The sequence below is a fragment of the Macaca thibetana genome, chromosome 19, assembly GCF_024542745.1.
Source record: "Macaca thibetana thibetana isolate TM-01 chromosome 19, ASM2454274v1, whole genome shotgun sequence".
Lineage (NCBI taxonomy): Eukaryota > Metazoa > Chordata > Mammalia > Primates > Cercopithecidae > Macaca > Macaca thibetana.
Window position 1 is genome coordinate 12,984,507 of NC_065596.1, and position 12,589 is coordinate 12,997,095.

General features: G+C 56.2%; 1 protein-coding gene across 4 annotated transcripts; it reads right to left on the reverse strand.

The window, feature by feature from the left end:
• Window positions 1-1,532: 1,532 nt before the first annotated feature.
• On the reverse strand, window positions 1,533-12,473 carry PLPPR2 (phospholipid phosphatase related 2). Of its 4 annotated transcripts, none has more exons than XM_050770521.1 (10): window positions 12,292-12,473; window positions 10,913-11,087; window positions 10,150-10,229; window positions 7,532-7,645; window positions 7,294-7,429; window positions 5,733-6,004; window positions 4,553-4,729; window positions 3,410-3,516; window positions 3,017-3,068; window positions 1,533-2,883 (listed from the first exon to the last, which is right to left on the reverse strand). In XM_050770521.1, exons 3-10 carry the CDS (start codon window positions 10,213-10,215, stop codon window positions 2,851-2,853), a joined length of 957 nt encoding a protein of 318 aa, XP_050626478.1. In that variant the 5' UTR covers window positions 10,216-10,229; window positions 10,913-11,087; window positions 12,292-12,473; the 3' UTR covers window positions 1,533-2,850. The 4 variants fall into 4 exon arrangements, with proteins under 4 accessions (XP_050626478.1, XP_050626476.1, XP_050626477.1 ...); XM_050770519.1 differs by having other exon boundaries at window positions 3,394-3,516; XM_050770520.1 differs by having other exon boundaries at window positions 7,532-7,720.
• Between the last annotated feature and the right edge of the window lie 116 nt (window positions 12,474-12,589).

A 12,589-nucleotide genomic window follows, 5' to 3' on the forward strand; every position in this document is an offset into this window, starting at 1 on the left:
GAGGTTGAGGTGGGTGAACCGCTTGAGCCCAGAAGTTCAAGATCAGCTGGGACAACATGGCACAACCCCGTCTCTACTAAAAAAAAATAGGCCAGGCACGGTGGCTCATGCCTATAATCCCAGCACTTTGGAAGGCCGAGGTGGGCGGATCACAAGGTCAGGAGTTCGAGACCAGCCTGGCCAATATGGTCAAACCCCATAAAGTATTTGTCTACCAAAAATACAAAAATTAGCCAGGTGTGGTGGCAGGCGCCTGTAATCCCAGCTACTAGGGAGGCGGAGGCATGAGAATCGCTTGAACGCAGGAGGCGGAGGTTGTGTGAGCCGAGATCGTACCACTGTACTCCAGCCTGGCGACAGAGCAAAACTCCATCTCAAAACACAAGAAACACAAACACACACACAAAATAAAAATAAGGCCGGGCACAGTGGCTCACACCTGTAATCCCAACACTTTGGGAGGCCAAGGCAGGCAGATCACAAGGTGAGGAGATCGAGACCATCCTGGCTAACACGGTGAAATCCCATCTCTACTAAAAATACAAAAAATTAGCCAGGCGTGGTGGTGCGCACCTGTAGTCCCAGCTACTCAGGAGGCTGAGTGAGGCAAGAGAATCACTTGAACCCGGGAGGTGGAGGTTGCAGTGAGCCGAGGTTGCGCCACTGCACTCCAGCCTGGGCAACAGAGCGAGATTCCATCTCAAAATAAATAATAAATAAGAAACATATTTTTAAATAATTAGTAGAGAAATTTAATAGTAGTAGAGAAATTTATTTTTAAATAATTTAATAAATAAGCCATCCTGTCCCCAGTATTTTGTTATGGCAGCTGGAACAGACTAAGACCATCTGGCACACAGTAGGGGTTTTACAGTGTTTGCTGAATGAATTAATTAATGAGAGAAGGGAAACAGACTCCCTTTTCCTGGTGCCTGGGTGACTCTAGGTCCCAAATGCCCTATCTGAAGACCCTCAGAGCCCCGATTGCAGGAGGGGTCCTGTGGCTCCCTCTCCCTGACTCTTTGAACATCCCCAGTATCTGCTGAGTTCTCAGAGGGGTTGGGTCTCGGTGTAATCTCATACTCAGCACCCCTGCGCTCATCCATGCAGCCAGGTGTTCGGCTGGGAGGTTCTTAGTGCCCCTCAGCATCCCCCATCCCTCTCAGGACCCCCAGGTATCCTCACCCCATTCCTTGTGCCCTCTGTGCCCTGGTCTGAGACACACAGGGCATGTACGGCTCCTGATGTGGGTTTGTGTGCCTTGGTGGCTTGAGCGACTGTTTGCCTTTGACAGATGAAGAAACAAGGGCACAGAGAGGTGAATGAACTTTCCTGAGGCCACAGAGCCCAGAATGCTGAGCCAGGATTTCAGCCCAAGTCTCGAGCCCCATGAAACCGCACTGCCTCCCCACAATCGTCCTTAGATACACTGCAGCAGTACACCCACACCCAGCTCCACAGACATCCATAGACCCACGATGAAAGTCCTCCGCACCCCCCACCACCCGGGGGAGGAAGGCAGGTGGCCAAACTTCTGTTACAAACAGGTCTTTATTAAAGATGAGAAGCCAGGTCTTTATTAAAGATGAGGAGGGGGCAGGAAAGGGGGGCAGTGCCTCCTCTACCCACTGCCTTTGCCTGCCCGGGGTGAGGGAGCCCCTCTGCTCCACCCATGCCCCCCATGATGGCACATCTGTATGAGGCTGAGGCATGGGGGGCAGTGTGAAGAACAGGGGCAGGTTCCAAGAAAAAAGAAAAAACCCTTCCCACAGCCCTAATAAATAACAGAAGGGTTTGGGATGACCTGGGCACAGGCAAGGGGAGACACAGCACCCTGAACCCCAAAACCTCTGAAGTGGGGCAAGCCCTACTTAAGTAGGGGATTAGGAGGGAGTGGGTGAGAGGTGGAGAGGCCGCACACAGGGAGGGGCTAAGAGGAGAAGGGGTACCCCAAGGACCCTGCCATGGGGGAGCCTGCCCCCCACCCTACAGCTGGGCTCGCGGATTCTGAGAGAAGACTCAATGACAAACAATGACCTCATCTCCCTCCTCTCCTTTGCACATGCTTAGACACGGGCGGTCCCCCATTGACTGGAATCATGCCCACCCACTCTAGAAATTCTGGAAACCAAGGGCTCCTATTGGCTGTTTAGTCGCTCAACACTGGCTGGAGTTGCCCTCTTGCAGGAGGATTCTAAGAAGTGAAGAGAAGGCTCCCATTGGCTGGAGCCAATTCCTTTTGGTTAAAATTCTGAGAACCAGGGGTTCTCATTAGCCAGGCAATGGCCAATGGGGTCAAGCTTTGGCCCTTAAAAGGGCAAGAGTAGGGGCAAGGGCCCACCTTCCATTTGTGCCCATCTGAATATCTCAGAGGGCCAGAGAGGCAGGTGTCTCCCAAATGTCCTTCCAGCCATCTTCTAATGTCTGGGTCTGGCTGGCTTGGGGGGCAGGGGACTTTGGCACTCACGTGGCACACGCACACACACGCGTGGCAGGGAAGAAGTGGGGACTGGGCAGATTCTGGGTGGGTGGTCGGGCCTCACAGCAGGTGGTCACGGCTGGCAAACAGGTAAGGGCTAAAGTTGTCCCGGTGGAAGGGGGAGGGATAGAGTCCACTCAGGGTGTACAGGTCCCGCAGCAGGGGCGTGGGCAGCAGCAGCTTCCGGCCACGTCCACCACCCCCGCCTGGCCCCCCAGGTCCGGGGGAGGAAGGCGAGGGGCCCTGGCTGGGGGTGGGCGCTGGCAGGGGTAGGGGCAGGGGCAAGGGCGTCGGCTCAGACCTCAATCGAGGGCGGGGCACACGGGGCGACGAACACATGGCTGGGGCCCTGGAGGACACGCAGCTGGGGATCAGGTGGCCACGGCGGGCGCAGTTCTGCGACTCTGGTGGTCAGAAACCAGATATCAGGGGATCAGAACACTTGGGAGGCAGCATAAAAACCTAGGTGAGACCTCTGGGGCAGTAGCTGCCCACCTGAAAGTCCCCCTGTTTAGTCCCCACACCCCCAACACTCACTGGATGGGGTGAGCCGTGCCGGTGTCGAATGCGGCCTGCAGACCTCGGGTTCCTGAGACAAAGAGACAGAGGGAAGGGGCTAGTGGCCCCCTGGGCCCTACCGGCCACAGCCACAAGGAGCTCATCAGGTGAAGAATCCCACGGAAAAGACAACCACAGTTCTCATGATTAACCGTGTCCCCTTGGGAAGAAGACGGGGGTGCTCCCTTTCATTCTTTGGGGCTGTCCCCCCAGGACCTGTGTCCACAGAGATGGGTGATCCCTCCACTTCCCCATGGTTCTGAGACCCCCACCTCTTGCCTGACTTCCTTCCTGCCTCCTTGGCCCCCTCCACCCACCACCCTCTCCAGCCGGGAGCAGCCCCCGGCCCCCCTTACCTGGGCCACACTTAACTTTTCGAGGGGGCTGTCCACGGTGGGGGCTTGGCCCAGGTCCTCCCAGGGAGAGAGCCTTCGGCCAGAGGGTGGCCGGCTCTGAAAGTTGTGCACAACGCAGGTGACCTGGAACAGAGGGAGAGAACAGTGTTGAGGCCTGGGGTCAGTCACATAGGAGCTATGTAAATACCATCCCCATTTTTCAGATAAGGAAACTGAGCTCAGGTTTTCAAAAACAGCTAATGCATAGTATGTGCCAGGCACTGTTGGCTCCATTTTACTATGAGGTAGGTGCAATTATTATTTATCCCACAGAGTCTGGACTAGGGTAAAGCAAGTAAGACCAAGTTGTACAGGGGCAGGGTTTAATTTTTTTTTTTTTGAGACAGAGTCAAACTCTGTCACCCAGGCTGGAGTGCAGTGGTGTGATCTTAGCTCACTGCAAACTCCACCTCCTGGGTTCAAGCGACTCTTCTGCCTCAGCCTTCCGAGTAGCTGGGACTGCAGGTGTGCACCACCGTTGCCAGCTATTTTTTTTTTTTTTTTTTTGAGGCAGACTTTCACTCTTTCACCCAGGCTGGAGTGAAGTGGTGCGATCTCGGCTCACTGCAACCTCCATCCCCCGGGTTCAAGCAATTCTTCTGCTTCAGCCTCCCGAGTAGCTGGGACTACAGGCTTGCACCACTAAGCCTGGCTAATTTTTGTATTTTTAGTAGAGACGGGGTTTCACCATGTTGACCAGGCTGGATTCGAACTCTTGGCCTCAATGATCCACCCACTTCAGCTTCCCAAAGTGCTGGGATTACAGGCGTGAGCTACTGCACCCAGTCTTGATTCGTCTTTATTTAGAATTTTTATATTTCTGTACATTATGATAGTTTTGTATTAACTTTGATTTTTAAAAATGTTTTGTTAAAATATGATTAATCTTGATTACTAAGTGTTTGGGCACCCTCTTAAAATTTGCATTCAAGGCCTTGCCTCACCCTGATCCTGGTATCTCATTTCACAGATGAGATGAGAATATCCAGGAAGGGTCAGGTTAAGGGACTGGCCCAAGGTCACACACAGTCCACACCCTTCTCCATCATGTGGTCCTGCCTGTTGGGTCAGAGAGCTGATGGGAAGGTTCCATGCTGGGAAGGTTGAGGAGGGGACTCACCAAAAAGGTGGCGATGGCCGCCCCTGTCAGGAAGCCAGCCAGCACGTCGGACCAGTGGTTTCGGTACTCAGCCACGCGGACCACGCCCACCAGGAAGGCCGGACACAGCAGGGCCAGGCAGAGCGAGGGTTTGACCAGGCGGGAGCCCTTCACGCGGAACACGAGAGTCACGTACATCTGTGGGGAGTCAGACTGGTCAGGGGACAAGTGGAGGCAAGTCTCTGAACCCAAGTGGACGCTCTTTTCTGGGCTAGAATGCATGGCCAGAGCGTTGGGGCTGGAGGATGTGGCCAGGGGTTCCAGGAATGGAGTCATGGACTCCCCAGTGGGCTTTTCCAGGGAGCGTGACTAAAACGGCAAAGGGGGGTGGGGGTCAGGGATTGAGGTCTTGGAGTCTCATGGGCACCACTTGTAGGGCTAGGTGTGGCCAGAGCTCCCAAGAGCAGAGGACAAGGTCTGGGGCCCAGATGTCCCTGGTCCAGAGTCGTAGATGAGGACAGACACTTGCTGGGTTAGGGCGTGGCCACAGAACCAGAGGGTGGACTCAGGGCTAAGGGGGCAGGTCCAGGAGCTGTAGGAGGTGGAGCTCCTGACCCCCAGGGGACTACTGACAGTATGGGAGCATAAACCCGGATGCCAGAAAAAAGAGTTGAAGCAACAGGGTATGTGAGCAGGAAAAAGCAGAGGACAGAGTTAGAAATCCCAGAGCAGTTAAGAGCAAAGAGTGTGGCCAGGGCTACAACGGGAGAGAACAAGGTCCCAAGGAGAGGGGCAAGGGCTCCAGGAAGCCATCCAATCTACCCAGTCTCCCAGCTAATATCTAGCGCCTGTAGCATCCTGGGGGCCTGGCTAGGCTCTAGGGGTTCCGAGTCTTGCACATCAGGGATAGTGTCCTGATCCCATAGGGTGGAGCCAATAGCTTCTCTCGTATTACTGGCTCAGGAGGCGTGGCCAGAGAGCAAGGGCCGGAGGCAATGGACAGCGATAGGCTCTGGCTGGGGGCGTGGCTAGGATCTGGGAGGAGGAACTAGAGTTTCCAACAGGCAGCGGCGTGGAGCTAGAGCTTCCAACAGCACCAGGGGCGTGGAAGAGCAGAGGATCCAGCTCTGGCGGCTTCCAGACCACTGGGCGCTGTCCAGCCCTCACACCCATTTCCAACCCCGAAGCTCCCGAGGCTCACCGCCGTGTAGGTGACTGCGTAGGCGCAGAGGGCCGCGTCCTTGCAGGGGAAGGCGCGGCGCGCGGCGGCCACGAGGCTGGGGCTGCCAGCGCAGGCACCCTGGTCAGTGACAAAGCGGTCGGGACCTGGCCGATCCGGAGAAGGTGGCAGGCAGCCCAGGGCCGTGTAGTTGGGGCGGCACACGGACAGGAAGTGTGGCGTGGGATTGCCGGTCACCACCTGCCCCGCGTTGGCGAAGATGGTTGTGGTGAAGAGGCCGAAGGAGTAGACCCCTAGGGGTGGGATAGTGGAAGCGGTTCATGCGCCAGGCCCGACGCTCCCACTGGTTCCATTGGGCCTCTTAGTTCCCTTTTCCTGTGACTGTCATTAAAGCACACTTGGGACCCCGTAGTTGTGCCAACATCCCCCTTCCTTAAGGACCACCATGAAGACACTCTGAGGCCTCCTGCCCCCAGAGACCCTCATTATCTGGCCCCTGTCTTTCTAGGATTACCACTATGTCAGGGGCGGGTCCTCCCTTGGAGCCCCATTATAGCTGGGCTTGGACCTCCCGGCCAACCCAACACCATTACATCAGGATCCACCCCATGCCTAGGAGGGCTAGGGAAAACCCTAATGGCATACCTGGGGCGCTTCCTGCCTGCCCTTAAACTGGCTACGACTGAGTTCATCACTCTCCTCCTGGGGCCACTAGTAAGTTAGAGCTGGGTCTCCCACTGTCTGCCCCTGGGACCACCATTATAGGTAAGCTCTGCCCCTCCCCCTTTCCCACAGCCACCACTTGAGGCTGGGACCCCATTTAAAGCACAGCCAGAGTCTCATCTCCCTACCCAGGGGCCCCAGGGTGTTTGTCCTGTGCCTGTGTCTCGCTTTTGTGCCTGAGACTCTCCTTGTGGCATTTTGGGACCCTCTTCCTACAGTTGCCATCATGGTTGGGTTAGGCCCCACCCATATCCCTAGAACCTCCATTACATCTGGCCTGAGCCTAAGTCCCTTGTTGCTTCCTAACATCCCCACCATGGCAATTCCAGGTCCTCTTCCTTCCCTGCTGGAACTCCCTTTTTTTTTTTTTTTTTTTTTTTAAAGAGGTGGGGTCTTGTTCAGTCTCCCAAGTAGCTGGTACTCCCAAGTAGCTGAGTCTCTGCCTCAGCCTCCCAAGTAGCTGAGACTACAGGTACGCACCACCATGCCCAGCTTTTCTCTGGAATTTTTTTTTTTTTTTTTTTTGAGATGGAGTTTCGCTCTTGTTGCCCAGGCTGGTGCAGTCTTGGCTCACTGTAACCTCTGCCTCCCAGGTTCAAGGATTACAGGCACCCGCCACCATGCCCAGCTAATTTTTTGTGTTTTTAGTAGAGACAGGGTTACGCCATGTTGGTCAGGCTGGTCCTGAACTCCTGACCTCAGGTGATCGCCCACCTTGGCCTCCCAAAGTGCTGAGATTACAGACGTGAGCCACTGCGCCCAGCCTGGAATTATGATGACTGTCAGGCCCAAGACTCTTTCCTTCTATACCCACCTCCCGACCATTACCATGGGACTGATCCCGGGCCATATCTCTCACCCAGGAAGCGGACCAGCCTCCGCAGTGGGGGGCTGAAGCGACAGCAGGCTCCGGACACGATGGTGCTCTCCCCGATGACCGGGACGGCTGAAGGTGGTGCGGGGAAAAAGGCACGCGCCAGCTCCCCCAGCAGGATCTGTGGGCAAGACCAAGGTAGAGTCTTCCTGGCCTTCCAGCCCATCCCCTCACCCACCCTCACCTGGCCCACCTGCCTCCTAGGAGGTCTTCACTGTCTCACCGTGAGGGTGGGCCCGGCAGTGACCAGTGCGTAGATGAGAGCAGGAGGCACTCGGCTGGCAGCCTCAGGCCCTGGGTAGGGCTTGGCGTAGGTACTGTCATAGCAGAAGAATCCCTGGGTGTGCACAGGGAAGGTGTCCGTGAACTCCAGGCGGTAAGCAAGCAGGATCACGATGCCCAGCAGCACCGACTGCCACCAAGCCAGGGCAGGGAGAGGTGGCGGAGAGAGAAGAGAGAGGGTCAGGGCTCCAGCTGAGGCCACAGAGGCAGAGATACAGAGATGGAGAGACATGGGTTAGAGACAGGAACTAGAAGATGGAGAGAGACAGAGACAAGGGGGAGAGAGACTGAGAGACATGGGGAAAGGAGGTGAGAGAAGAGCCAGGGTTTAGGAGAAACAGAAGGAGAAGGAGATAGAAACAGAGAGAGGCCGTGTGCAGCAAGCGGCTCATGCCTGTAATTCCAGCACTTTGGGAGGCCGAGGCAGGAGGATTGCTTGAGCTCAGGAGTTTGAGATCAGCCTGGGCAACATAGCATGACCTCATCTCTGCACAACTATAGTCCCAGCTACTTGGGAGGCTGAGGAAGGAAGACTGCCTCAGCCCAGGGGGTTAAGACTGCAGTGAGCCATGATGGCGCCACTGCACTCCAGCCTGGGTGACAGAGGGAGACCCTGTCTCAGAAAAAAGAAAGAAAGGAAAAGGAATGGCCGAAACACAGGAAGAAAGAAAAAAAGAAAATAAAGAAAAAAGTGGTTCATGCTTGTAATCCCAGCACTTTGGGAGGCTGAGGCAGGTGGATCACCTGAGATCAGGAGTTTGAGACCAGCCTGGCCAACATGACAAAACCCTGTCTCTACTAAAAATACAACAATTAGCCAGGCATGGTGGTGGACACCTGTAATCCCAGCTACTCAGGAGGCTGGGGCAGGAGAATCACTTGAACCTGGGAGGCGGAGGTTGCAATGAGCCAAGATCATGCCACTGCACTCCAGCCTGGGCAGCACAGCAAGACTCCATCTCAAAAGAGAGAAAGAGAGAAAGAGAGAGAGAGAGAAGGAAGGAATGAAAAGAAAAAGAGAGAGAGAGAGAGAGGGAAACCAGGAAAGCAGGGGAGAAGAGGAGGAAAAGAGCAAGAGAAGAAAGAAGGGAGAGGAAAAGGGAAGGGAGTTGTAGAGAGAGTGAGAGAAGAGATGGGCATGGGGAGAGTGAGTCTAGGGCCAAGGCTCAGATGAGAGACAGACAGACAGTGGGAGGTGGAGAGACTCTCCCACAAGGAAAGAAATCGGAGGAGTAGGGGTACCAGCAGCTACCACAGGTCTAACCCTCACCGTGGGCAGGGGGTCGTACCAAGTTTGTCCATGAATTAATACACTTTACCTTTAGAACAGCCCTAGGAGGCCGGGCGTGGTGGCTCACACCTGTAATCCCAGCACTTTGGGAGGCTGAGGCGGGAGGATTGCTTGAGGTCAGGAGTTCTAGACCATCCTGGCCAACATGTTGAAAGCCCATCGCTACCAAAAAGTACAAAAATTAGCTGGGCATAGGCCGGGCGTGGTGGCTCACGCCTGTAATCCCAGCACTTTGGGAGGCTGAGGCGGGTGGATCACGAGGTCAGGAGTTCAAGATCAGCCTAGCCAAGATGGTGAAACCCTGTCTCTACTAAAACCTACAAAAATTAGCCAGGCGTGGTGGCATGCACCTGTGGTTCCAGCTACTCGGGATGCTGAGGCAGAAGAATCGCTTGAACCCGGGAGGTGGAGGCTGCAGTGAGCTGCGATCGCGTCACTGCACTCCAGCCTGGGCAACAGGCGAGACTCCATCTCAAAAAAAAAAAAAAAGAAAAATTAGCTGGGCATGATGGCACACGCCTGTAGTCTCAGCTATTCGGGAGGCTGAGGTAGGAGAACTGCTTGAGCCCAGGAGGTGGAGGTTGCAGTAAGCTGAGATTATGCCACTGCACTCCAGCCTGGGTGACAGAGTGAGACCCTATCTAAAACAAAACAAAACAAAAAAGGCCGGGCGCGGTGGCTCATGCCTGTAATCCCAGCACTTTGGGAGGCCGAGGTGGGTGGATCACCTGAGGTCTGGAGTTCGAGACCAGCCTGACCCACATGGAGAAACCCTATCTCTACTAAAAATACAAAATTAGCTGGGCTTGGTGGCGCATGCCTATAATCCCAGCTACTTGGGAAGGCTGAGGCAGGAGAATCGCTTGAACCTGGGAGGTGGAGGTTGCGGTGAGCCGAGATCGCGCCATTGCACTCCAGCCTGGACAACAAGAGCGAAACTCCATCTCAAAAACAAAACAAAACAAAACAAAACAAAAACAAAGAACAGCCCTAGGAGTTGGCACTCTGCTGATGCCCATTCTATGAATGAGGAAACTGAGGCTCAGGGGTACCTGTGGTGTCCAGCACCCTGCAGTGTGGATGGGGCAGAGAGGGATTGGACCCTGGGGAGTGGCCCTTCTCAATCCAAGCTCATAACCACTTCTCAAGAGAAAGGGGACAGCAAGGGAGATCCCAGCGATGGAAAAGTGGGTACAGATAGGGAGACTGAGGTTGGACAGAGACAGAGATAGGCACGCCCTCTCTGGGAGAGATACGGGGGTCCTCACCTCCACGAAGACAAAGCAGGGGATGATGGAGAAACTCCTCTTCAGATGCGGTCTCCCTCCCGCCATGGTGAAGGCCAGGCCTGCAGAGGTGGGGAGGGAGTGGGAGTCCCAGGGGTGTGCCTAGGGGAAGTCTCAGGTCACCGGGACCCTGGCTTCATCCCTGAGTCCTTTGGCCACACCCCTGGCCCTGAAGACCCGGGCAAGCCCTGACTCTGCCCCTTGAGCCTTCTGGCCTCGCCTCTGCAATCCAGGTCCCGCCCTGTTGGTCCTGACCCTACTGGGGACACCTGCCTCCCCTGATACCACTCCCTGATATTCTACAGGGGTCCCCTTGCTCTATAGCCTACATGGGAGGCTCTGACCCAATGCCTTTTAGGAGGTGGGCCTTTAGAAGAGACTCCCCAGCCTCATGGGAACCCCTCCCCCATGGCACTTAGAAGGGTCCCCACTAGTTTTTAGGGGACCCCATCCTCTTTCCCGAGGGGCTCCCCATCCCTACCAGACCCTTCTCCTGAGTCTCTTCCTCCATGGCCTCCACAGGGGCCCCTCTCTCTGTCCCCATGGGCTGTGGTGTTCGTGTCTGGTTGGGCTGATAGCCAAGCCCTCCTTCTCTGCCAGCTGCCTCTCCCTCCTTCCCCCTCTTCCCAGCCGGTCTGCCTCCCAGTTCTCCTCTTCCCTCCCCCAAGGCTACCCCCAGTCCCCAGCGCTTCAGGGCTCAACACAGTCACACCTGCTTACACCCATTCTCCCAGCCCCATCTCACCTGTGAAAGCGCCCTATGGCTTCCCCCAGGCTGCATCCACGCCCGAAGACTCACAGCCGCTCCAGGCAGCCAGCAGGGCAGGGATGGTCACCCCCATTGTGCAGATGTGGAAACTGAGGCCCAGGCAGGCAAGGGTAGGCACTCTGGGTCCAGCACCCCACCCACGACGCTCATTCTGCAGTGTGATATGGGGTGATGGTCGCCAGAGGTCCTAGATACCCATGGTCACCCATGCTGTCACCCCTAGGAAGCACAACCCAGCTGCAGCCTCCATCCTGGCACCCCCCTGACACACACATACAAAACCATGGCATAGCGTTCACCCATCCCACAGTGAAGACCCAGCACCTGCCCACTTCCAGGCACTGTGCTGGGCGCCACTTTGCAGTGAACAAGAGGGGCCCCCTTGTTCAGACAGGTGTCCAACACACACAATACATGTCAGTGAATACTCACGCACAGTGGGCTCACAGCCTGTCAGAGACACCCAGATACCACTCCCACCCAGGGCCAAACAGAGAGGGACATATAGGAGACCCTACACACATCACAGTCCCACACAAGCCCCCACGCCTAACTGTAGAGTCAGTGACCCACAGTCAGGCCTGCAACACACTTAAGAGTCACAGAAAAGAAACAGTCACCGCACACAATGGGGGTCACAGAACCCATCACAGCGTCACACCCCCAATTACAAGGCACTCAGCAACAGCCACACACAAACAGTCTCTTATTCACACCGACAGTCACAGGGGAGAGACACGGTGCCATCCACAACCACATGGCCACATCCATGGACCATGACACAGACTCACAACGCCACACAAGAAAGGCACAAGGCGCACGACCACAGCGACACACACATACACACCATCAGAATGAACACACAACAGCAGCCACACAATGACAGTCCTATGCACACAGCCACACGAACACCAAGACAGTCACACATAGAGACAGCAGCCACACGGGGGGCCAATGGCAGCCACAGCACAGCCAGACACACACACACAAACCATCAGAGTGACACCCACAACGACAGCCGCACAATGACAGTGACAGACACCCGCGGACCTCCTGAAGCCACACAATCCCAGTCATACAGCCACACGATGGCAGTTACACAACCACACACAGACACACAATGACAACCATACACAATCACAGTTACCCACAGCCACCCTCACCACCAGTGCTGTGCTCCTCGGCCCGGGGTCCCCTCCCCCAGCCCCGTCCCCTCCCCCAGCTCGCTGCCTCCCCTCCCCCACCCCTCCCCACGCTGGACCCGGAGGGACCCGACCCTCAGGAACCGGGGACCGACACCGAGGGTGGGAAGCCCACGAGAGGGGATGAGGGGCGCCCCTAGCCCCTCCTCTCACCGCGTCGAGGCCACCGCCGCCTGAGCCCCCGCTCCTCCTAGACTGCCCCGGCGCGGCGGGATGGACGGACGGACTGCCGGCCAGGCTGGCAGACACGGAGACCGAGACGCGGTCGGCCGGGCCGGGCCGCGCCGCGCAGACTCCGAGGTGGAGGGAGGGGCGGGGCCTCCGGGCGTCTCACTTACATAGCCTCCGTAGGGCGGGGCCTCATTAGCGGGGTGGGGCGGGGCCTCCGTGATCTTGGGGGCGGGGCGTGTTAGCATCGATTAGGGGAAGGAACCAAGAATGGCAGTAGAGA

Coding starts and splice junctions, on each gene's coding strand:
- PLPPR2 (XM_050770518.1), bottom strand. CDS start 10,215: ATGGCGGGAGGGAGACCGCATCTGAAGAGGAGTTTCTCCATCATCCCC. Junction 6,005..7,293: donor GAGGCTGGTCCGCTTCCTGG/GTGAGAGATATG, acceptor TCCCACCCCTAG/GGGTCTACTCCTTCGGCCTC. Junction 2,884..3,016: donor GGCACGGCTCACCCCATCCA/GTGAGTGTTGGG, acceptor TCTGACCACCAG/AGTCGCAGAACTGCGCCCGC.